The sequence below is a fragment of the Euprymna scolopes genome, chromosome 7 (assembly GCF_053919585.1).
Source record: "Euprymna scolopes isolate OS-2025 chromosome 7, ASM5391958v1, whole genome shotgun sequence".
Lineage (NCBI taxonomy): Eukaryota > Metazoa > Mollusca > Cephalopoda > Sepiida > Sepiolidae > Euprymna > Euprymna scolopes.
Window position 1 is genome coordinate 113,127,193 of NC_136488.1, and position 26,021 is coordinate 113,153,213.

The 26,021-nt window shown below is 31.7% G+C and overlaps 1 protein-coding gene across 22 annotated transcripts in view; it reads right to left on the minus strand.

The window, feature by feature from the left end:
- Positions 1–643: 643 nt before the first annotated feature.
- The window catches only part of LOC145279892 (protein scribble homolog), a 772,271-nt gene continuing 746,893 nt past the window's right edge, over positions 644–26,021 (minus strand). For 19 of the 22 annotated variants that reach the window (XM_080131386.1, XM_080131379.1, XM_080131375.1 and 16 more), the window contains 3 exons: positions 23,723–23,941; positions 5,732–5,821; positions 644–1,523 (listed from right to left, as the gene is read on the minus strand). In XM_080131386.1, the coding sequence (XP_079987512.1) occupies positions 5,732–5,821; positions 23,723–23,941 (309 nt within the window). In that variant the 3' untranslated portion in view covers positions 644–1,523. The remainder of the gene's footprint in view (positions 1,524–5,731; positions 5,822–23,722; positions 23,942–26,021) is intronic. The other 3 variants (XM_080131382.1, XM_080131389.1, XM_080131381.1) reach the window with 1 other exon arrangement.

The following is a 26,021-nucleotide window of genomic DNA, read 5'->3' on the forward strand; positions in this document are numbered from 1 at the left end:
TTTGAAAAAAAAATGCTGCTCAATATTATTTCAAAACAACTTATTATTGCATAAAAATTTTATATTTTTGATATATTTGGTTAATATAGTATATTATAATTTAAGCTGAATTGTGAACACAAAACACTGACAAAAACACTCTTTATGTTGGATTTTTAACATGAGCATTGTAAACTAATCAAACAGAAGGGAAATTATTTTTTATTATTATTTTTATGTAAAACATTTTTTTATCAAAAAATTAAAATAACATTTTTATTTGCAATTTTATTGTTTACAAAGTCATCTTCCTTGTAGCATAATATTAACAGAATTATTTCCCATTAATTCTTTTTTAATTCGTTTATATGAATAAAAAAGTCCAATATAACAAAATGTTTTTTGAATTGACAATTCAACTTGTGATAACTTTGTTAAAAAAATTTTTTTTAATAAACAAGTATTTTTGATTTTATGCAATAAAGTTGTTTTAAAATTGTGTCAAGCTACATTTTTTAGGATTCTCTTAAGGTAAATCAAAATCTGGAAACTTTTCATCCTTCATTTCTTAAAAGCATGTAAGAAGAAATGCTAGCTGCCATTGGAAAATGCCACAAAAACGAAAAATGGGATAGAAAAATACAAAGAAGAAAAAAAATGCCGGTTGTGGATGTTGTTTTTTTATGAACTGAAAACTTGGCATTCAGTTTTTGTTTTTTTTATTAGGAATAAAATCTATTTTACAAATTAAAGAATTTTACCTAAATAGTCAATCTTAAAAAAAAGAAAACCCGTTTATAAACCAAGTTGCAAATCATTTTTTTTTTAATTATACAAAAGTATTAACAAGAAAATGGCCATACTGAATTTATTTTAAATGAGGGTGGAAGACCTTCAGGTTAGATCAAGATTTGTAGGTCATTTCAGGATTGAAATTATAAACCCAAAAAAAGCCGAGTTATAATTTTGGAAAAGCTGGCATTCTTTATCAATTTTAAAAAATATCTTAAATGAAGATTCTCCTTCCTTCTCAGATGTATTTAAAAAAATTTTTATTTCATTTATTATAATCCAAATCCCTTATAACCCCCATGATTAGAATTAAAAAATAAATGTATTTTTTTCTTTAAAAAAAGAAAGGCAGCCTAGTATTTTTCAGAATTGGGAGGCCAGATGACTTTCCAACAAATGGAATGTAATTTTTATTTTCAGTCTTGGCTGCAAAGATCAGAGAGAAAATAGTGATAAAGAAAGTTCATTGTTTATAAAAACAAATTCCAAATTAGAAAATAAAAAAGCTCTTCAATATTTGGTAACCAGCAAATGATTGATATGAGACAAGAAAGAGAGAATTTGTGTATGAAGAAAATTCAGTTGGAGTTGTAGTATCTCGGCCTTGGTGACACTGGATAGATTAGGGGTAGAGTGTCTTGACAGTAGCTCAGATCTGTGATTAGTGTGAGCAGCAGCAGCAGCAAGAGAAATAGGACATCAAGGCCAAAATGGAATGCTGCAATGATGACGAACTGGCAGGAATGGCAACTCTGAAAAAGAAGAGGAAAAAATGATTATCAAGAAATTGAATTTCTTTAAAGAATCAAACCTTTAACTTCTAATACTCTAAACCTGGGAACCTGGAATTGAGACTTTTTGCAGGAATCAAAGAAATTGGAGACGAGATTCAGTCATTTATTTTTCACAAGCTGTACCTGGCTAGTGTTGCCAGGATTTTTTTAAAAAGAATAGTTCTTTAAAATGGCTGATCTGTTTATTTTTAAAGAAATACATGACCCCACCCCCATTAATTCTATATTTTGTTTATTCTGAAAAGGAAAGTTAGTTTGAACATCTTAAATTATTTTCAAGAAAATGAAACTATTAGATTTGTCAAATGATTTCAGAAAACTTGAAAGTTAAGAAATAAGTTGTGACATTTTGTTAAGTAAAACAAATAAAAGCAAAAAAAGAAAATAATAATCAGTTCATGTTCATTTTGCATGTTCATGGTGATCTGGAGTTTCCTTGGCTTCTTGGCTAGGAGCAAAGTGTTTTATATGTTCTAATACTACACTTCAGCTTCCTATCCTCAATCAGTGAAGTGGAAATCCCCCCAGACTGGATAATTTTCATTTTTATCTGAATCTAAAGTGTTCCTTTGTAAAGATCTTTTTTTTTTCCTTTTTTTTTCCGCATTAAAAGCTGATCCGGTGCCTAATACTGCTCTTATGGGAAGGCAGTAAATAAACACAAAACAAACTTGGTTTTGGATAAACAAGAGAAGTTACGTTGATAACCTAATTTGGATTTACCTCCCCTAATATTCTCATATGGGTTCTTTGTTATGGTAGTGAAATTCGAAAATTGAAATATTGAACTTCAAGTGAAACCAATGGTATCTACTGAATTGTTATGTCACAGTAATGAAAATGTCCAAAAATTACGAAAAACGATGAGGTAGAAAATGAAATTAATGAAAACAGTTTTTGGAGATAATTAGCAAAAATTAAGTTTTGTAGGGATCTGGGTTACCATTTTGTTGTGAACGTGGTCAATAACTTGTAGAGTCTATTACGTTGGCTTCGATATCGAAATAATACAAGCAAAATACTAAGGTACATTTAAAGTAAAGACATCAAAAAGGAGAACGTTAAAGCTGCATTACAATATATACAAATAAGATGTTTATTTAAACAAACAAGGTAAACACAAAAAGTGAGTGTGTTTTGTGTACACTTGTAAGCCTTTTAATTTGTGGTGTATTTATGTATGTACAGTCAAAATTTCAATGAGTTCATCATATATAGTATTCACAAAAGTTCATTAATATATACATGTGTATCACCTGTCAAGGTAAACGGAAAAGTGCATCTGTCTACATTGACGGTTCAGTGAAAAAGCGGAAGTGGATAGAGAATGCAAAGCAGGAAGCAGAGTAATGTGTAGTAGTAGTATGTGTGAGCGCGAGATACCTATTTGCACATCAGTTCAAGAAGCATCTGCCCATAATCCTCCCCACTAGATAGCCGGAGGTTAAGGAGAAAAGAGATTGCGACAGGAAAGGGTATCAAACAAAGAGAGTTTGAAGCCTGTGTAACTGTGTGGAAGAGTCACAAGATGACCATTGTGAATTGTAAGTGCAAGAGATTTGTGGTTGCAGACTGCATTGTGTTGCTGAATCTAGGAAGTGTGTACGAGTTAGACAACTCGTACACACTTCCTAGATTCAGCACAGTTTGCCAAAGTTAGTTGAAATTAATTGCGTACGATCGCATGTGCGTCTGCGTGAAATTGAATCCATTCTGAGGAAACACGTTGTCGAGATTAGGCGCGTACAGTCGCAAGTACATGCGGGAAAATAAATCTGCTCTATCGAAAGCACCGAAGTTAAAATGATTGGTGTAACCAGTGGGTCAGTTGAATCATTGAACGCCCAGGAATGAGTTTTATAGTGTGCATTTTGTAGCTTAATTCATGTTAGCCGGGGTAACTTCTGTTGTCAAGGTCGTTGTGAATTCCTACTCTAGAGTTTACAGTGTTTGGTGAATGTCTTTGTGAGTTTGCCTGTCACATTTGTTGCTGGAAAGGGTTGATATGCTGTGAGATGTTGTTGGAAAGGGTTGATATGCTCTAAGATGTTGCTGAGCTTGACTTACTTTTTAATATCGATATGAAGTCAAAAACTGTGTAATTGAGATGTGTTGTGCACTAGACAATATGAGTCACGTATGTCGACACACATCACAGTTTATTATTTCTTTTTTGTGTGCACACAAAGAAAGTGAAAAATAAAAATAATGTGCCGTTTTACTCTACGTGTTTGAAATCATGTGGGTGTCTTTACTAGTATACGAGTGGCTTGCTGTCACTTATTCTCTTCAATATTGATGTTAAAAACTGGAAGTTGAAACAGCATGAGAGTTGCTATTTGTAGTTTTTGGTGGGCTTGTTGTCGCTCGTTCTCCATGACGCTATAGAAAGCTGGAATTTTTTTTTTAATACGCACATGGCAAAAAAATACATAGACAGCAAAAAAAGGTTAAAGTTGTTATTCTGCTTTGTTATTATTTTTTTTTTCTGCGTGTAATGTGTGAAAAGGAAAAAATATGGCGGACATTTCATGAAAAATGCAGCGTGTGGCTAAAATACAGATGGATGCAAGGATGGAGTGTGTTTCTCACCACAGAAAATTAAGATGAACTTATATGACGAACGTGTACACATTTTTTACTCGGGTTGCACTCAACCACGAAACAAGAAAACAATCAAGATGTCTGTTTTGAAAAATGATGAAAAGTCAAAAATCGGAGGTCATAGTTTCTGTTTGACCTCTACATTAAAAGATTAAACCAATATGTAGGGATCAGGGTTTCCATTTTGCTGTGGACGTGTTCAACAATTTGTAGAAACTGTTACATCAGCTCCAACAACGGAGGTATATCCTTTTTCAAGTTTGTTAATGTATACGTGTATTCATTCTTACCTTGAAAAAGGATGTAGCTTTGTTTGATCTTAAAATGTAGATATCACCTGTCGAGGCAAACGGAAAAGTGCATCTGTCTACATCAATAGTTTGATGAAAAAGAGAGATAGGCAGAGAGCAGAAGTGGATAGAGAATACGAAACAGAAAGTAGAGACATCACTTTTCAGACAAATTGGAAATCATGACAAGCAAAAACAACCGGTGTGTATTGAGTAATGTTTGCGTGCATGTGTGCACAAGATACCTATTTACACATCAGTCCGAGAATCTTTTGCTAAATTGGCAAAAGTTTTCAGTTTTCAAAAAAGATTTTGTTATGATTCAAACTCTCTAGTTTCTTTTTTTGCAAAACTTAATTTTCACTAATTGTCTTCGAAAACTATTTTCATTAATAATTAATTTTCTACCTTATCGGTTTTCGTAATTTTTAGATATGTTCATTACTGTGACATGACCATTGGTTTCACTTGAAGTTCAATATTTCAATTGTCAAATTTTGCTATCATAACAAAAAAGACCCCTCATATGTTGAGAACTGCATAAGAAGTAATGGATAAACAAAAGAAGCTAAACTGGTAATATTATTAAGTAGATTGTTCAAACATCTCCACCCTAATAATTTCTTAACCAAGATATGTATTTTCAGGAAAAAAAACAGACTATAATAAAATATGTTCAAGTCAATAACAGAGTGAGAGAAACTAACAAAAAAAATAGGCTCACACAAAGCGAAGAGAGATATGGTCAACAAATTGCTATTTGGGCCTGCTTTTAAAAATCCAACTTACATAATTTTATAGAATAGATAAGTGATTTATTTCAACCAACTACTAACCTCAAAGGTGGAGAGTTAGGAATCAGCAATAGTTGGAGCCGGAAATTAAAGTCAGGTTTTTAAAATGTCTCTAGGAATGGAATGCAATAAAAATTAAATGATGTAAAATCCTTTTCCGTTGGAGTCTTCCTTGCGTTATCAAAAATATCTGAAACGATCATGTGTCAAAAATGAACAAAACAAGATTCGATACATCCAACATCTCGACAAGTTACAAATGCAGATTCCCTTGTCAAAGATAATAGCTACTTGACACATTGCCATAATCATTTTTGCAGACGTTAAAGTTGAAAATTAAAGTTGAACTTCTTAAAATGTATCCTGAGCCCAATCTATTTTCAGATGCCCATTCTTTAAGGTGAGAGGTCAGATTTTTTTCTGCCCATTTTTGCTTGCTCATTGTAACACAATCTTAGAATTAATAATAAAGGCTTACCTATCTTTTACTTTCATTGCTGTTAATCCTTTGTCCACTTTCACCATCTTCCAACTTCAATTCATAAATTTGTTTTTTTGTCACTTCTACCTGTAAGACAAGACATGGTAAGAAAGATTGTTGTTTCAAAAGCTACAAAAAATTGTGTCATATTTATACTTAAATAAAACTATTGGCATTATTAACAATTGTTTTTTCCTTTTTATTTAAGAAATTTTTAATAACAGTGAGAGTTTTTAGACATTAAAGACATTCAAAAACATTTAAAGACATTCAAAAACATTTAATTACTTTTTATGCTGCAGAATAAAATATTTAAGACATTACGCAGTTCAAATCTAAATTTTTCACAAATATCAATATAAGATAAAAGAAAGTACATCAACATAACACAGATTTAATAAATGAAGAGAATAATAAATATAAATATACCAACCATAAATACAATACATGAAGACGTTATAATTTTCTCTCACAACATTTTCTGAGAGTCATTTTTATGGTAGAATAATTTCAGGGTCATATTATATATACATATATGGACTGATCCATAGAGCTACTGACTGTAAACTTAATGTTTATGGATTCGATTCTGGGCTTGAGATAATTGCTGGTCTAGCTACTGTGAAAAGTTGTAATAGTCTGTGGATGATTATATAAGCCCCACTTTCTCAGGTTGAGCACTCTTGATAACAAATATCGCCTGCTTTAGCGTAATGGAAAGTTCTTTGTAAATAAACAAATGGAGCACTGTGGGAGTGATGGTCAATATTTTTATACAGCATTGATAGATATTATAGCCGATGGCATCTGTCCCAGTGGCCTGATGGATAGACCTATTGACCATCAACTCGATAGTTGTTGTTTTGATGAATGCTGGTCTAACCACACTGAAGAGCTGTGATACGGTGAAATAGTCTGTCTGTGGATGACTATATATATATATATATATATATATATATATATATATATATATATATATATATATATATAAAGAGAGAGAGAGAGAGAGAGAGAGAAAGATGATTGATAATTTGATAATTTTGACTTGTTAAAAATATTAAATTTAAAAATAACAAAAAACATTTCACACCAACCCTTAAAAAGATAAATAAATTTTCGAAATCAATTTCAAAAAGCCACCAAAATAAACTGATAGTCCTGGCAGTAAAACTAGGAATTTTTATACCATGGATTAGATACAATATAAAAATCTAATATATAAGGAACTTAATAAAAACTATAAAACAACAAATAAGTCAGCACTAAATAGAATAAATAAGGAAGCAAAAAATATTTTAACTAAACTCAAAATAGATATAACAGTAACGGGCACCCCGAGATTTTCTTTAAAGGATCACAAACAGGACTTTAATATAAACCCTACAATAAGACTTATCTGCCCCTCAAAATCAGATATAGGATTAGTTAGCAAAAATATCATAGATAGAATTATCCCTAAAATTAAATCCATAATAAAATACCCACTATGGCAATCTTCCACCCAGGTAATCGATTGGTTTTCAAACATTCAAATTAAAAATAATCTTAAATTTCTTTCTTTTGACATCGAATCCTATTACCAATCTATATCACCAATCCTATTAAATAAGTCCCTCTTAATGGCACGAAAAATAACTGCTATAACATCAGACGAAATTAAAATAATACTCTTAGCTAGAAAATCTTTAAATAACCTTTGACAACAAATATTGGACCAGAAACAATACCCCTGACCATTTTAACATTTTAATGGGCTCGACAGACTCAGCTCAGCTCACTGATCTGGTTGGTCTTTTCCTCTGAGATGAAATTTATAATATACTCCATGAACAATTCAAATTAGAGGGGGGCCTATACAGAGATTAGGCACTTTTCGTAACAAACTCCACAAATAAGCACTACGAAAAAGCAATTAAATCCTTGCATAAATTCTTTAAAAATTATGGACTTACTATAGAAATCGACTCCAATAAAAAATATTTAATTTCTTAGATGTAACCGTAAATCTTGAAATTTAAACCCTATCATAAACCAAACCAATCTGTACTATATGTTCATAACCACCCTAAGTCAATATTGAAATCAATAGGTGCCAATGTCTCTTTAAGAATTTCTAAACTATCTTCTAACAAATCTATATTTAACAAAAACAAAAAATATTACAGTGAGGCCCTTAAAAACTCAGGATACAAATCTCAAATCAAATACCTAAATAAAAATGATAAAACCATAAAATGCATTGAAAACTATAATAATTGCAATAAACCTACTAAAAACACAATAACCTATAATATGGCCATGTCAACCCGCATACAAATGGCAAAAAATAATCCAAATACAATACAAAACCAAATAACCTGCAAACATTAGTCACTGACACAGATAAACCACAAAGCAAAATCCGTAAGCGACATAGGGAAAATCCTATGGTTCAACCCTCCATATTCTAAACATCTTAAGATGAACATAGCCAGGGAATTCTTTAAAATACTAGAAAAAACTTTAAAGCCCCTCATAGATACAATAAAATCTTTAATAAGAACACAGTCAAAGTATCTTACTCAACTATGCCAAACCTACATCAAAAAATAATTAGTTCTAACAATAAAAAAATTAGTAAGATACAAAGCGCAAATATAGAAATTATCATCATCATCATCATCATCATAATCATGGGCTCCTTGCCCGGACCAATGTGACTCTTCCTCTCCAGAGTTTCTTGTCTTCCATCAGTTGCCTCAGATCTTCAGGTTCACAGTTGGCGTTGTGTGCTATTTATTGAATGTACGTGGATCTAGGTCGTCCTCTGCTTGCGCGTCCATGTCGTGGAGTCCATAGCAATACATCACTCACCAATTCATGCTTGCTCCTCAGACAATGACCGGCAAATCGTAGGCGTCTTTCTCTGATGGTATTAGATATGGCAGGTAGGTTACCATAAAGTTGATGCTTCGTGGGATGATTTTGCCAAGATATATTTAATATTGTTCTTAGGTGTATGTGCCGTCTAGTTTTCTTTCCAATCTTTTGGTGAGTGTCCAGGTTGCAGCACCGTAAACAAGGACAGACTCTACCACTGCCCTGAAGAACTACCTTTTCAGTTTGTCAGCCAGTCCCGAAATCCATACTGAATGTAGCCCATCCAATGTGGTCCATGCTTTTGAGATGCAAATTCCGATATCCCTCTCTGTGGAAACTATGTTGCTGCCCAGATACGTAAACTCAGCGACTTCTTTCAGTGTTGATCCAACCAAAGCCCTGATCTCTCCTTTCACATTGGAAGTCATAAACTTTGTTTTATCCACATTTATGTGGAGACTAATGTCATTTGCAGACTTTTCTAGCTTATGTAACAGTGTTTGTGCATCAGCAGTGTTGTTCACGAACAAAGCAATATCGTCTGCGTAATCATCAGTTATGTCGCTGATTGATGACGTCTGTTTCTAGATTCATTTAGGGTGAAGCCTAGTATGTTGTGTATATCAACAGAGGTGCGGAGTACAAAGTCAAGACAGAGAATGAAAAGAAAAGGGGCAAGTGTATCTCCTTGCAGAACCCCAGTGCAGATGTTGAAAAATTCAGTGTCCCCATCTGGGGACCTAACCATTGCTCGAGTGTGCTCATATAGCATCATGATAGCATTAATGACTTCATTTGGAATGCAATATGCTTTTAATATGCTGGCCATGTTTCCTCTATGTATGGAGTTGAATGCTTTGGAGAAATCTACAAAGATCATGACTGCCTCAATGTTTTTGCTTTGACTCCTTCAATCAGTCTTCTAACAGTAAGTATTTGACTAGTAGTAGAGCGATTCTTTCTAAATTCATTTTGGTTCTTCCTGAGCACTTCTTCTATCTTTGGTTGGATACAGTTGAGGAGCATGGCATTGTAAATTTTTGCTGCAATTGGAGTGAGTGTTATTCCTCTGTAGTTGCTTGGTATGCTTAGGTCACACTTCTTGGGGAAGGGAAGTATGCATCCTTCCCTCCATATATTAATAATTTTTTGATTATATACAGAATTGCATGAATTAAGAAGTATGTCATTGAAACCACCTGTCTTCCATACTTCAGGAGGTATGTTATCTAAGCATGCAGCTTTATGATTCTTGGTCTCCTTTAGTACATTTAGAAGTTCCTCCATTGTAAAATCACTCTTCTCAATATCAAGTTCCTGTACAACAATCGGCTGAATTGGTTGGTCTGTCACTTCTGGTTTGTTTCCGAGTAGCTTTTCAAAATGTGCTTTCCATTTCGAACATGCATTTTCCGGAATGTTTGCCTTTAACTTAGCTTTGGTAGGCCGTTTGTGCCCAGATATCTCTTTTACTACTTGCCAAGCCAGATAGGATTGTCTATTTTTATGAATAAGAAGTGGATCAATAGCTGTCATAACTGTGAAGCTTATAGCAGTTTCTATGGTGTGTCTACTGATCATAGGATTGTAACCTCCAAGTTGAAGTTAAGCCTACGAGCGAACAAAACTAAAAAATCATCTAGACAGCCCTACAACTGGTCAACGTTGTCACACAACAATCAGATCAAACAGAGATTTATCTTCGAACTGCGAAACAGATTTGATGCTTTACAAACTCCAAATATAAATCATGTTAATAGCAACCATAAAAATCTCTTTTCACAGTGTAACTCTTCCACACAGTTATTCAATAACAATACCCCCATTAACCAATCTACCAATCAAATACAACCAAACCTATTACATAGCATAATAAACATCTTTCAATAAAAACTGGTATACCACGCGATTGTTATACCTACGCTTCTGTATGGGTGTGAGACCTGAACTATATACCAAAGCGATCTCATTAAACTCAAAAAATTCCACCAAGAAAAACTTCGAGCTATACTGAATATCAAATGGTATGACTATGTAACCAACACAAGCGTTCTTCTTGAGAGAGCAAACAGCTGCAGTATTGAGGCCACCACCATGAGGCACAGATTCCGTTGGTTGGGGCATATCCTCAGAATGAATGAAAACAGACTCCCTCGACAAACCCTGTACTCAGAGCTAGCCACAGGAAAAAGACCTATCAGCCGCCCTCTACGCAAATTCCATGCTCAGATTGGTCTGAGAAGCCATCTGCGATCCAAACACTGAGGGAAGAGGAAACTGAAATTCTCGGATACGAGAAATTGGGCGACGACGATTACATAGCAATACCACTCCTAATCAAATCCTGACAACAAATATATTAAACAAAATGTAATTTATTTCGGTTCCACATCTGGGCTTATTAAACATAGGATTTCAATGCAGAAGCACTCCTTTAAAAATCCTTCCTTGAAAAACCAGACTTCTTTATCTAAACATATTTGGCGATTTAATAAAAATATTCCCTTCAATTTAAAATGGGAAATAATAGGATCTTATAAAGCATATATGCCGGGGGACAGATTCTGTGCACTTTGTAGATGTGAAGCCCTTAAGATTTTAAAATATAATAAAAATAAAACCATTCTCTTAAACTTAAAAGATGAAAATTTTTCGGGATGCATTCATAAATGTTGGTTTAGGTTCGACAAATTTAAGCCACCATAAATCATAAAATTTTCTTATGACTAATCTATCTTAAAATTTATGATTTATAAATTAATAACTATTATTATTATTATTATTATAGTTTTATTACTATTATTTTTTATTATCTTATCTGATATTTTACAATTATTTTCTATTTTATTATCTATTTCACTTTGAATTTATATGTTACTATTTTATTAATATAAGTTTCTATAAATATTATAATTACTATTAAAAATGATATTATTATTTAATTACTACCAATAAGATTCATTTATTAATATTATTGATTTTATTAATATTAATATCTCTAAACCATTATATAAAAAAATAACTTATAACTAATTAGCGGTTATCTCCCTTTGAACAGTAAAATTCTTTATTTTTCTATTTGACTATAATTTGTAATTGAAAACTTAAGTTGAATTCAAATATAGCATTACTAACGATTTTAACTGGTAATATTATTCTATTGGCGTTTCCTTTGGAAGTTTGTATATATCAACTTTTTCAAGCATTCATAAACTGCATTTATCATCCTAATGAATGCATTGATGATGATACTTATGAGCTTTAAAAGGCGAACCATTAAAAGGTATATATATTTATTAAAAATATTTAAAATATCCCATCTTAACCTTACCTTTCCACCCGATTTTATTTTATTTTTATTTTCATTTTATCTTACTTTGTTTATCAACATCAAATAATTAACTATTTTTCTTTTATATTTTAAATATTTTCCAGATACATCTGCCTTACTTAAAAAATGCTAAGTTTATTTTTGGTGTCTTAAAAAAAAAAAACCCAATATTTTTGCTGATGAGGAGACTTTGTTTCAAAAAACTAAATGATAAAATTATTGTCCAAGACATATTGTCTATCTCAATAAAAACATTGTTTCCGAAACGATTGTACAATTTATTGATTTTGTTTGTTCTTCCTTGTGAAACCGATTTTTAATTTTAATTACAAATCATCAAAATATATTAAAATAGCTCAAGGATATATATGCCTATCGAGCTTATTATATATCTACATTACAACGAACACTGTTTTCTTTTATTTTAATTGTATTAATGAATTTATTAATACATTAAAATATACTCTGCTCTTTAGACTGTTGTTCTTACCCCCTTAATATATATATATACTTACATTTGCTTCCCCCTAGTCATGGGCTGAACACTTTTGTAGTGAAATTAACAGTTACCACTAAGAGTAAAGCATAAAAAAATTGAGCTCTCTAGGCAGTCAATAATATATATATATATATATATATATATATATATATGAGAGAGAGAGAGAGAGAGAGAGAGAGAGAGAGAGAGAGAGAGAGAGAGAGAGAGAGAGAATAATAGGCCAAAGGTCTAAAAGAGCAAAGTTTCTATTAATGTACAAATACTTTAAAAGTGTTGTGCCCGAAGTACTGCAGATATATGATAAACTTGATAGGTGTATTTACCTAGGGCTATATTATTACAGAAGATAAAAGATCAATAATTATGAATAAATCAGATTTAATAGAAGAAATAAAACGAAATCAGTGTATGATCGTTTTGGAAATTTTCTACTCAAGAATTATTTAATAACTATGCTTAAAACTAAGTACAGGCAACTTTATCACATATTTTATAAATTACTTTAACTCTCAAATAGGAATAAAGCCGTACATTTTTTAAAGTGTACACGGACTTTATGGACACTCTGTATATTTACACTTGTAATATGTTTCAATTTGTCAGTTTGCGTGATCTAATAATTGTGTTTGGGAAGGTGACATTACCTTACCTGTGAAATGTCACTGTCCTGTAGGGTTTCGAAAATTATAGTTTACAGCACCGGAACTCTCTACAAGTGGGATTTTTCCTCAATCACCATTTTTCTATACACATTCGTATATTTTACTGATCAAGCATGGCCCCCTTTATGTCCATTAACTCTTCGTGTGGCTTATCTCATCCTTCTCTATAAAACATGCCATACCTCTTGCTTCTTCTTCTTCTTCTAATTTCCTCATGATGGTAGCAGAGAGAGCACACTTTCTGTTTTTTTGAGGTGAGGTTGTTGTTTAGTATTACTACTACAGTCACTTGAGTATGTGGGCTGGTTTCCACACATAAGGAGTTTTTTATATACCATCAGTGCTATGATGACACTAATGTTTCATCCTTTCAAAATCATCACGATTGCTGCCGGTCGATGGATTCGAACCCAGTCATGAAGGCATCTCTGACTCCATTAGCAAAGAGCACAACCCCTGAACCACTGCCAACCATAATGAGATTTAAGTGAAATTTAACATTTACTAGCGGGGGGGGGGGGGTACCTGGCATTGCTGGGGTGTTTGGAAGTGTGTATGTAGGAGGTGGGGGGATCCTGTTTTAATATTATAAAAAAAACACGATGTTATAAAAAATTAGAAAAACCAAAACAAAGCAAAACCGCGAACAAATGTAAAAAAAAAAAAAAAGGAAAAAAATGGTGTAAAAGAGGAAAAAAGGTTTAAATAGGAAGACAGGCCTGAACCCGAAGCATCAAGGCTAAGGCAGAAAAAAAATTCCTGACACGTTACCTCTAAGCCAAAGAGACACACAATTGAGAGCAGATAAATTAACCCTTTAAAAATCACTTGCAGATGGTTGAAACTAACGACAACGTTTTCTAGGTCAAACATGACGTCATTGTTGTTAGTAGCAAAAGGAGGCCGAGTTTAGGGTGAAGGATCACCCACACACACACACACATTTTAGCTTTTATATTTATAGATCCCCCCCTCCCGCCCTGGTTTAGCTAATATATGATGCGTAAAATTGAAAGGAATAACAAACAAAATGAACGTGAAAGAATACCAAAGGAAAAACAGAAAAAAAAAGAAAAAAACCCAAAAAGTTACTGCGCAAAATGCAAATATGTTTATTTAAATCCAATTTTTTTGTTTTTTTTTTTAAATGGAAAAACAAAATTAAAAAAAATAAAACCTACCGTGTATAATGAAAATATGTTTATTAGATTTTATTCATTTATTTTTCTTTGTTTCAATGAAAAAGAAAAAAAATGAATAAATAAAACCAGAAAACTGACCGTGTTTTTTATTTATCTTTAATGTTGGTTTGTTTTGGTTTCTTTTTTTTGTATTTTTTTTCTTTGTTGTCGCTGTTAGCCAATTTGATTGTTGTCTGATTCCAATATTGATAGCGTAGTAGTAATTGTGCTAATGAAACTCTCAGAAATGCAATGTATAGAAATAAATAATGAATAAGTAACTAATCCGAAAATAGGAAGTCAGCTCCCCCCCCCCATTATCACGTATGAAATCAGTGCAAACATAATAGAAGTATAAAGACAGTAAATAAAATATTAAAGCGACTAATCATTGCAAGATTTGAAGAACGCTGGCGGCTGACTTAAAGTTTCTTGTAAAAACTGGAATCCAATGTTAGTTCGTTTCCTTTAAGTAATCCTTTGAATCGCCCCCCCCCTACAAAAAGTGAAAAACTATAAAGGGAAGAAAAAAAAGAAGAAATTTATAAAATAGCACAAGTAACCCACAGAATAACTGGAATGTAAATGCCAATCCATATTTTTTAAGCAACTAAGAACTCAAACCGGTCTTCCTCGTATATTCTCCTGTGGACGTATCCACAGTGGTGTTAAGTGGTCGCAGGCAAGTATGAATCGAATAGAGAGAAAAGATTTTACAACTTCCATTGATTCTAACCAATTGTGGCAGTGAACTCTCACCGGAAAAAATATAGAAATGTACGAATATCAAGGAACTGTAAGGGTAGTAGGCCTCAGATCCTGTGCTGAATTGTGGGGACATTACATTTGAATGTAATGTCGTGAGTTGTAATCCTATTAAGGTTAAACTCACACGGGAAAAATGAGTTCATTTTATTTATATAGAGATAAAGCCAAATACAGGCATAAATGTTATTAAGACGATCTACGGTGATCAAGCTACCAGGAAGTCATAATCTTACACACACACACACACTACATTTTAACTTACTTTGTAGTGAGCATAATAGCATAAATATTGTATGTTCCAACAGCTTACCAAACAGTTATGTTTTAAATCTCAACTTGAAACACTTGCCACATGTTGAAATTGGAAGTAAAATATGGCATGTGGATGACTATATGTGTACATGCACATTCAATGGCAAGTCAAAAGTTTTGTAATATTTTGGCATCATTTAACAGTTTTCAATGCTGTTGTTGAAATCATGAAGGGGACAAATAACGGCTATGAAATGTTAAGCTGGTCTTATATTCTCCAGTTTAAACTTATAAAGCATAAGTTCCTGAATCAGACTATGGTGTCCATTCATCTGCAAAGTTTTCAAATCATGCATGAAATACACAAGTTGTCAATGCATCAATTAGCACCGTACTATAAACCGCAGCAAAAACGTTTTAAACTACCTTAGTCATTTACATATGCACTGCATGCTAAGCATGCAAACCTTTTGACACACCCTTATATATTTACCATCAGGTAAAATACTAGGTTGGGAAACTGGCGCAATCTATCCTTCTCTCGAGGTTAGATTGGCCTCTCTTAAGCCGTCGTAGGCAACCCATCTAGTGATGGCGTCATGATAAAAAATACTCTTGATAGCCCTGGCAATGCATCAAGTATTCAGCTACGAACAAGATTTGAATTACATGACAAACTTGTGTAGTGTGTTCAATCTCAGCTGTAGCTGCATGTTACATCTTATAGTTAGCCAGAAAACTTTTTGTAGACATGTTTGTTAATATAAAACTGACAAGGAACTCTTCAAGTTTGTTGTCAGTTTTATACAATGAAACATATATATATATACTAGATATCATAGACACCTTAAAGAAATAGCTGGGACATTCCTGATTACTGGAATCACAAAATGTTTTCTGTGAATTCGATTGTTTGAAAGAAACAGGAATATTTGAAAATACAAAAACTTTTATGAAAATATTCAGGAATACTCTGTATTCAGGAATACTCTGGAATGTTTAGTTATTACAATACAAGGTCAGATGTCAAAATATTTCAAAGCAATCAAAAATATTCTGCAGTAATGTATGAATGCATTTTTGAAGACTGGATAAAAGTAGTTGGTCGACATACAAACAGTATAGTTTGGTGACATTTTTTAAGAAAGTCCTAAGTTTGCAAGTTGAAATTTACTTTCTTTCTCATGTTTCAGAAACCAATCAGGAAAGAGGAATGAGTTATTTCTCTAAGGTGTCTATGACCTATTAGACCATTTAATTTGCAATGTTTATGCAGTGTGTAGCACAATATCGCATAGTTAATTCAAACAGATACATTACCACTGACCAATTAATGTATCTTTATTGAGATGTTCGTAGTTTCGGACCAGATATGATCCATTATACAAAGCACATACCACTAATAGAGATCAGTGGAAGAGGGACAAGAGTTTGGCTTGTTGCAGCTCCTTCCAAGAAAAAGTTCAGAGTAACCTTGGTACTTTTAAAGTACATACTTTCTATACTTAATTGGTGCCAGTCTCTTAAAAACTTTTAGGATTTCGAGCCCTATATCTCCTTTGTTCTTTGTTGGGATCAAGGGGAGGTTATTGAGGTGAGAGTTTAGTAAACTTAAACTTAACTGGTTCTTTTCAGTGAAGTGTCAACTGTTTGTAGAGTCCAAAGTATTTGTTGGCTACATTGTGTGTAGAATTTGTGAGGTGTGGTTCCCGACACTGGAGCTTGGAGTGTTGAATCTTAAAACTCCAAGGAGAGTTTTATTTTTTAAGGTGATTTTGTGCAGTTTTACGACATTGTGAGACAGATATTATGTGCAGTTTTACGACATTGTGAGACAGATATTTTGTGCAGTTTTACGACATTGTTAGACAGATATTAAAGATTAGCTACTTGTCCCAAAAAGTTAGAATGTCTTAGAAATGAGGGATCATTTCAATAAAAATTTAGTTACTTGTGCAGAATTTGAATGTAGCACTGCCAATTATCAAAGTGTAACAATGGTACTCAAGGAAAACACTGGAGAAATCATTTAAATATAAGAAAATCACGAAAAAAAAAAAAACGAAAATAAAAAAAAACAATGACCCAGCACAACAATTTCTCTTTTTTAAGTGAAAAAAATGAAACAAGATGTATTTTTTTCGTCCATTATTAATAAGAAAACCAATTTTTTTAGTGTATTTTTCATATTTTTTTAACAAACGTTTTTAAAAAAAAATTATTTATATGTTTTCCATGTATTTTTTTCATTTAAAAAAAATGTAAAAAAAAAAAAAAAAATGTTAAAAAAAAAAAAATGTAAAAAAAAAAAAAAAAACTAATGTAAAGTAAGCTTTTCTTTTGTTGTTTTTTTTTCTTTTCATGAACAATTTTTTTCCTGTAGGATGGAGCTGGACAACCGTTTTTAAAAAAATATTTTTTTAATAAATTAAATTAAGACGAGCTGTGATATTCCCTTAGGATTAGGTAGAATGTCTCATTAATGGGATGCTGGCTAGTAATCGGTTACCAAATTCCTGTCTCTACAGAAACTTAAAAAGATCGAGATTTTCAGTTTGGCATGGTGAAAAAAACGTGTCAGTCCTTATCAATGTTTATTACCGGCATTTCTTCCTGGTACACCTCTAGTCACATCCATCCTTAACGGATTCTCTTTTGGCGATGATGCACCTCTCACTATAAGATGCGCAATTTTTCTTTGCAGAGATTAATCATTTTGTTTGTCAATATGAAACAACATCTTCCAGCATCTGCAACTGTTGATCCAAGGTGAAGATATTCATCTTGTAAAAAGTTGTTAGGGTCTGCCGTTTGAGGGTATGTTGTTTACTTAATTTATTGATTTTTTTTTCTTCCAATATCGTCTGCTCCTTTGCTGTGCATTGATTACGTTTTACATCAGATTACAGTCAAACCAGAGCGCATGACATCATGTTCTGAGCAAAGCCGAGTGAATGGTTAGTTACGTCTGGTTCAAATTCCGTACAAGTACTAAATAAACTTTGAAGATATTTTTATGAAAGACACTTTTCATTTTTATTGTATGTTTTTCTTTTCAGTCTTATTTCAAGTAAGCAGAAATTGTTTTTTATCATTGTTTTTCTCCAACTGGATAACTAATTCTGGAATTGTCTCTGAATTAGAGACTCCTCTTTTTACATATGTTTTAATTTTCATTATTTTCGTTTTATCTGAGCATCTGTGGAACACGTTTATAATTTAATAAAAAATTAAGAAATTTGTTTGGCTTAAGTCAAATTATTTTTCATATTAAAAATAAATTTCTTTAATAACATAAACAACACAAGAATATATGCCATTCTTAACATAAAATAGTAATGTCACCAAATGATATAAAAACATTTAAGAAATAATACCCTCAAAAATACAAATTTTAAATAAAATATCACAAAATTTTCACCATTGAAAAAACAAAACAAAAATAAACATCAACCTGGAAAGAAACCAACTAAAGCCCAGAGAGTAAACCATAAATATTCCCCAAGGAAGACAATTGCAAATGGATAGAGGGAATGGAATAAAACAAAAAAAGCAAATCATAAAGGAGAAATAAATAAAAATAAAGCAAAAGAATAGAGGCTAAAATAAACAAAAAAATCAATTAGAAAAACTGATTTCTAGTCATAAACATTGTTTCTTTTTATGAATAAAAAAAGAAATGGGATTATAGTCGACTAACGTCTTCTTGTGTTTTGCATGTAACTGTTACCAGAACCGGTGATGACTCAAAATAGTCCCTCTGCATGTTTTTTTAAAAAATGTTTTATTGTTATAATTATTGAAAACATTTTTTTGCAAACTTTTTAAGTTATGAACCATTTAGTTTGTGAAGTAATTTTTGTATAATGTCTGAAGTCTTAGGAGAAAACGACTTTATTTTATTGTATAGATTATATTGTTATAAAAACTATAACTAATTTCATAAAAGTTATGTGGTTTTAATTTCTATTTATAAAATCATTGAATGTAAATAGCTTCCAAAGCTTTCAATCTTTTAATACATAAAAATTTGCTAAGAATTTAAAAACCAATTTATTTGACAGTTGAACTACTTTCAGATTTCAAAGCACCAGAAAGTAATTCCTTTTTATTTTCAACCATTAACAAAATGTTGAAATGGCTGACTTGTTTATGAAGCAACTGAAATGCTATGTGGTGATTTTGTAATTAACTTATTTTTAAATCAATAAAATGATTATCCAATTAGCAAAGTTACATTGATATGAGAAATACACGCACATACACATAGTCTCATAATTTTATTAATATGACAGGGATAGCCAATGCCATTAAAATCTGTCGAGTTGGTGCATTTCAACAGCATGCATACCAAAATCTTAATAAATCAAAAGTACATAAATATTAGCTTTATGTTCTAGTATTGTTTCCCTTGAATTAAGTTCGTTTTCAGGAGATTTTTGGAATTTGTTCCAAATGAAAATCGAATTTGTACTACTAGTACAACTACTACTACTAAAACTGTATCTAAATTATAAAAGCCAATTGATGAAAAGAGAAAAAAATTTCCATGCTGCATTTTCTATAAAATACCAAGAGAAATAAAGGACCAAGATATCATAGGACAGATTTTGTCAAACATAATTTGAAGCATTGTAAAATTTTATCTCAACTTGTTTCTCCAAAAAAGTGGATTGAATATTAAAGGTTGGCTATCTCAATTTACAGAAACTCTATTTCGTTGTCATGTTCATAACATAAAACAATCAGAAAGGTTTTCTTTTCTTTCCTTTTTTGCCATAACTCATTATTATCCATCATGTCTAAATTTCTTTTGATAATGATACAATTGAAACTTGTTATATATTATTTCGGGTTAAGAATATTAAAAGATAAAACTAATGAATTTAATGAGATTTATATAATAGTGTACAATAATAAAGAGTAAGGTGTACCTTTATTTATATCTAAATAAACATTAAAGTTCAGAATTCTTTAGATGAGGGCTGACTGTTTATATTACTTGTATTGATCGGACTATTATTCTCATCTTGAGTGTTATTTGTGCAACGTTTCGGTTGGATTGTCCTTCGACCTTCATCAGGCATGTCGGTTGTTGTTTGTAAAAGAAAGGAGAAGTTACATATATATTTTTGTATTTCTGTGAGTCATTCTCCACTTTTTGGTCATTGTTTATGATCTATAAGACAAAAAAAAAAATTGGTTGGCAAAGGGGAGCCAACTATAATAAAGATCGACAGGGGGATTATCTCTCTTACATTGCTGAAATTTTAAAGGTGTACAATATTTGTTTTTTTCTACAATTAGAGGCTCCCAAATGTTACTAAATTCCAGGCTTTGTTTGCTTAATAATTTTTATTTTTTTAACATATGTGCTGCTCCTAGAGTCGCCTGACTCTCCACCTTGCATCCCTGTCAAGGGAATTGTGTACCTATTTCTTTCCACATGTGATCAGCTAGTCTCGACTTTCGACCTTGCCCCACATCCCAGCTTTATGGTTTCTTTCTAACCCTACCTTTAAGGGGCGAGCGACCCATCCACATTTGTAGGAAATCTCATATACACAATTTTTTGTCATGAGATTTTTGGTCGGGGGCTTGACTTATATTAGTTTTTTTTGGTTTTGTTTTTTTGCAGTCGAATCACTCTTTAATATTTTTCTGATGTCATATGGACTGCATGTTTTTTAAATTTTTAGGACAGGCCCTTTGTGTATGTTGTACACACTGTAGCAAGTTTTGGGGTATTGTCTTTTGGTGTTTTTTCTAGGTTTTTCAGAATAGATGTAACACTCTCTGGGTCGTCATTTTGATGGAGGGTTATTCTTAAGTTGCCTAACTCCTCCTGATATGTGTTGTTTACGCTACATATTGTTTTGGCACAGTGTTGTAACAATATTCAAGAGTTATTTGACTGCCAAAAAAAAAACCTAGTTAGAGTCAAATCCCCAACCAAAGGTCTCATGACAAAAAATTGTGTAAATGAGGTTTCTGCAAATGCAAAAAACCATACAAAGGTGAGACTGGATGCCCCATAAAAGTAAGGCTAGAAGAACACCGTAAAGCGATAACATGGAGAGATGTCTAAAAGTCAGAACTAGATGGTCACATATGGAAAGAAAAAGGTATATACTTCCCTTTGTGGAACGAGATCAAAATAATTGACAGGGATGCAAGGTGGAGAGTCAGGCGACTTTAGGAGCCAGCACATATGCTAAAAAAATAAAAATTATTAAGCAAACCAAGCCTGGAATTTAGTAACATTTGGGAGCCTATAATTGTAGAAAAAAAAACAAATATTGTACACCCTTAAAATTTCAGCAATGGAAGGGAAATAATTCTCCTGTCAATCTTTATTGCCTCCCCTTAGTCAACCAATTTTTATCTCACAGATTCGAAACAATGACCAAAAAGTGGAGACTGACTCACAGAAATACGAAAATATCTATGGAGCCAGTAACTTTTCTCCTTTCTTTTCTAAACAACAACCGACATGCCTGATGATAGCCAAATAATCATTATTTTAATATTGCTACACAATTGAAATCATGTTTTGATTCAATTAGTTATAACAATAACCAACCAACTCTCATCAGATGACAGAAAAGGTTTAATGCTTCTGTCAAAACATCATATTCTCAAATGAAAAAAATAACAAAAAATTAACAAACATACAGAACATTGAAGCTATGAACTCGTCTTCTCCTCTCCTCATAACAAAATATAAGAAACACAAAATGATAACACAACAAAAAATAAATAAATAAAACATAAACATTATGCTAATATTGAATTTTGGGAAATGCCGGGTAGTGAAAAATAAAAATTGCTAGCAAACAAAACAAAAATGAACAAAATAAAAATAAAAATATATGACTGAGATTTTGCAGTGTTGTTATTTACATTATTTATATGTTTTAGTGCGGGTCTCTGTTCAAAATTTCCAGAGATTTAAAGACACCAGAGAGCATAATGGCTTAAACAATCATGGTAAGAAGGACCATATTTCCATCTAGCAGCACGATTTATAAGAAAAATTAAAGAGTCAAAATGTTTAAACATTGATTATAGTAAGTAAGGGGGAATATATTGTTGTCGTTGATGGGTGATGTTGCTGAATTGTTTATTCCGCTATTTTAACTTAATACGCTAGTGGCAGTTTGTTTGCCACTTTAAGTTATTTTATTGTTTTTTGCAAATAAAATGCAAATCGTTTTTAAGTTGACTAATCAAACTTTGTTTCTAACTAGCCAATATTCATTTGTTATTGGTAATATAATAATATAGTTCACTACAATTCATTTAACGTGCATGACTGATGTTGAACATCTATGCTTATTAATAGTTTGCTTGCAAGGAGAATCAATCACTTAAAATATGATACACAATAACAGAAGATGAAGAATAGAGTTTTATGTGAACAGAATATTAGGAGTGATTTCATCAAAAAGAAAAAATGTTGCTTTTCAACCATAAGTTATTTCGGTAGAGATGGCAGAGTTTTATCTGAAAATTATTTCCAAATTAGATAGGACTGGAGCTGTGGTTGACTGGACCGATATATTTGGGTGCAATGGATTGATCATGTAATCCATATAATGGGGGAGGGGCGTTTATGGTTACCAACAACTGACTATGCTTATCAATTATATAAGAAAACAACCCACTTAAATATTGATACACAATAATGATGAGGAAGATGAAAAACAGAGTGTGAAGTGATCAGATTTCATAAAATATTGCCTCTTGCTCTTCCATTTGTATGAAAGTATGAAAGAAGTGAAGGCCGTATAACTGCATTTGTATGGTGGAGTTTAATCTTTATTTTTTTATGCTAATTTTATAATTCCCACAAAATTGTGAACTTTCAAAAATGTGTTCATTAATATTTACTGAATATTTATATTATTATTGTTTACACATTTTTCATCATTTCAATGTTAAATATACTATTTACAAAAAGAATAATTATAGATATTAACAAGTTAAATCTATTTTCTAATCCTTAATAACTGTCCCACTTTCTCATATAGCCCCTAAGGAAAATTAATTGCCTATTCCTGGTATATAATGAAAATCATATAAAAATTAATTGCCTATTCCTGGTATATAATGAAAATCATATAAAATCAAATTAAACTTTTCACTCTTCATAAGTTCATCAGATTAAATGTTTATTTTAAAAAACTGGCGTTGAACAAAGTGTTGAGCTTTTCATTTTTCTTCTAGTTTTGAGTGCTTCATGCAAACATGGTCCACATAGAAGTCTAAAACAACACATAAATAAAGTAAACAAAAAATTGTTTAAAAGAAGAAAGAGGAGACAACAAAAGAAGCACCAGCTAACCAAATAAAAGAAATAATGAAATAAAAAACAGCCGATCAACCAACCCACTTGCCATGCTAAACAAAATCAGGGCAGATGGGATGGCCTACCTCATGTTCTAAAGTTTTTTCTATAAATTTGAACGTCTTCAAAACATTTTTGCCTAAAGTTTCATCAAAAACCTCTTCCGTGTGTTCTGACACTGTTTCATCAAGCACTTTGACAGATTTGCGCACTCTTGTGTCCCCATCTTTTTTGCGCAGGGTCAGGCTCCCAAAACAAGAACCCTCAACATCATCGGAGTGTACTGGTTGTGTAGAGACAGAAGACTGCAGAACAATAAATTGTGATGCACACAAAAGTATTAAAAAAAAACATTTTACCACTTTAGATTTTAAAATAAGAATTAAAGAATTTAAAAAAAAACAAAAAAAAAATGTAACTCAAAACAATGAAAATTTGTTGCTTTTTTTCTGATAGAAAAGGAAACTAGAATATAATTAATATATATATATATATATATATATATATATATATGTGTGTGTGCAGGATGTTCCAGAAGTTGCGTACAATCTAGGTTTTAAAAAAAACTTATTTCATTAATCATTAGCTTAATAGATGCTCAAATTGTTCAACACTTCATTGAACCATGTATTAATTCTCTTTTCAACTCTTCTGATGCGTTTCAGAGTTGATCCTTTGACATCTAGTTGTTATTGCATCTTTGAAAACATTAAGAGTGCATGCACAGTTCTGGTACACAACAGATTTAAAATATTCCTAATAGAAAAAGTCAAGAAGGGGGATGAGACTTAGTGTATAATGTGCAACTTGTGGGGCACCCTGTGTATATATATATATATATATATATATATATATATATATATATATATATATATATATATATATATATATATATATATACCTGTGGAAATATGTTTTTTTTAGCAATTGCATTTCACTTTTTATTCATACCAATACTTTAATTTATGGAGCTCAATGTAATTACAGAGCATATAACAAATAAATGACAATAGTCTATATTCCAAATTTCAAGATGTTAACCATCTTACAATTTATTCCTTTAAGTACGTTTACAAGGACACAATAATTGAATATCTTTTTACCTAGCACCTTTTTCCCTTCTCTTCTGATATAAAGAGCTTTCATAATCCCTACACATTATTATGTATTCCCTTGTTTCAAATTGATCAATAAATAATGTGTATATGTTTTTCTATTATCAATATCTTTGCCTCTTGTATCTAAGCTCCACCTGTATGTTGAGCTTTTTTATATCAAAAAGTCTCCATTTTAAGAATCCTTATTATATATGTGATCCCCTACATACATATATATATATACACACACACACACACACACACACATATATATATATATATTTTTGAGGTGAAGAATTGAAACACACACAAAGGTGATTACACACGAATGGATAGTCTGGTGGAAGATAAAAAATCCAGTGACGGTAAAATCCAAATGTAAAACTTCAAAAAAGTTAAAAGAATTTCAATTTGTACAAGTAAAATCCAAGGAGATCCCGTAAATGGAAGAAGATGGTCCATAATAATCCAAAGGCAGAAATCCATGGAATAATTCACAAAAATGTGTACAAGGGAAAAAAAGAAAAGATTCCAATAATATTAATAAAAGAAAGATAAGATGTGCTTTTCACTCTACTTCCGAGACATAAATATCTATTATTATTATTATTTTTTAAAGATCTTTGACTTACTTGTTGTTTCATCAAATACTTCTGCATGCAAAATCCGATCCCGCATTTTGCTAATTCCTACCCTCTAATGAGAAGGAAAGTATTTCTTCGAAACTCCGCGGATTAAGGACTATCCATTTATCTGGTGTTTCCTTTTCAGATTAAATATGTTTTTACTCATTTCAAAGTGTTTTTTAACATATTTTATTAACTGTTTGCTCATATATATATATATATATATATATATATATATATATATATATATATATACACAAATATATATGTGTGTGTGTGTTTCAATTCTTCACCTCAAACTTTATGCAATCACACATTTTATAACTCAAAAACTAAAACGTTGAAGAGCTACAAAGACATGAGTGGTACTATTGAAATAAGCAACCTCTTGTGTTCCAGAATTTATTTTTCTACATAGTCACCATTCCACATGAACTTTAGCCTCTTTTGATGACGTCATCATAAAAGTCCCGTGTGCTCTTTGTTGCTCACATCACTGTTGTCATTCTGAAATCAACAAACCAATATGTGCTGACATCAACTCTATTGGCTTTATAAACGTTCGAATATTGATCAGTTCAGTTTTTTCTGCATGGAAGAATTCAATAATGCATTTCTGCTTCTGATGCATGTCCATGACAGGGGTTGTTTTCTTAGAGTCT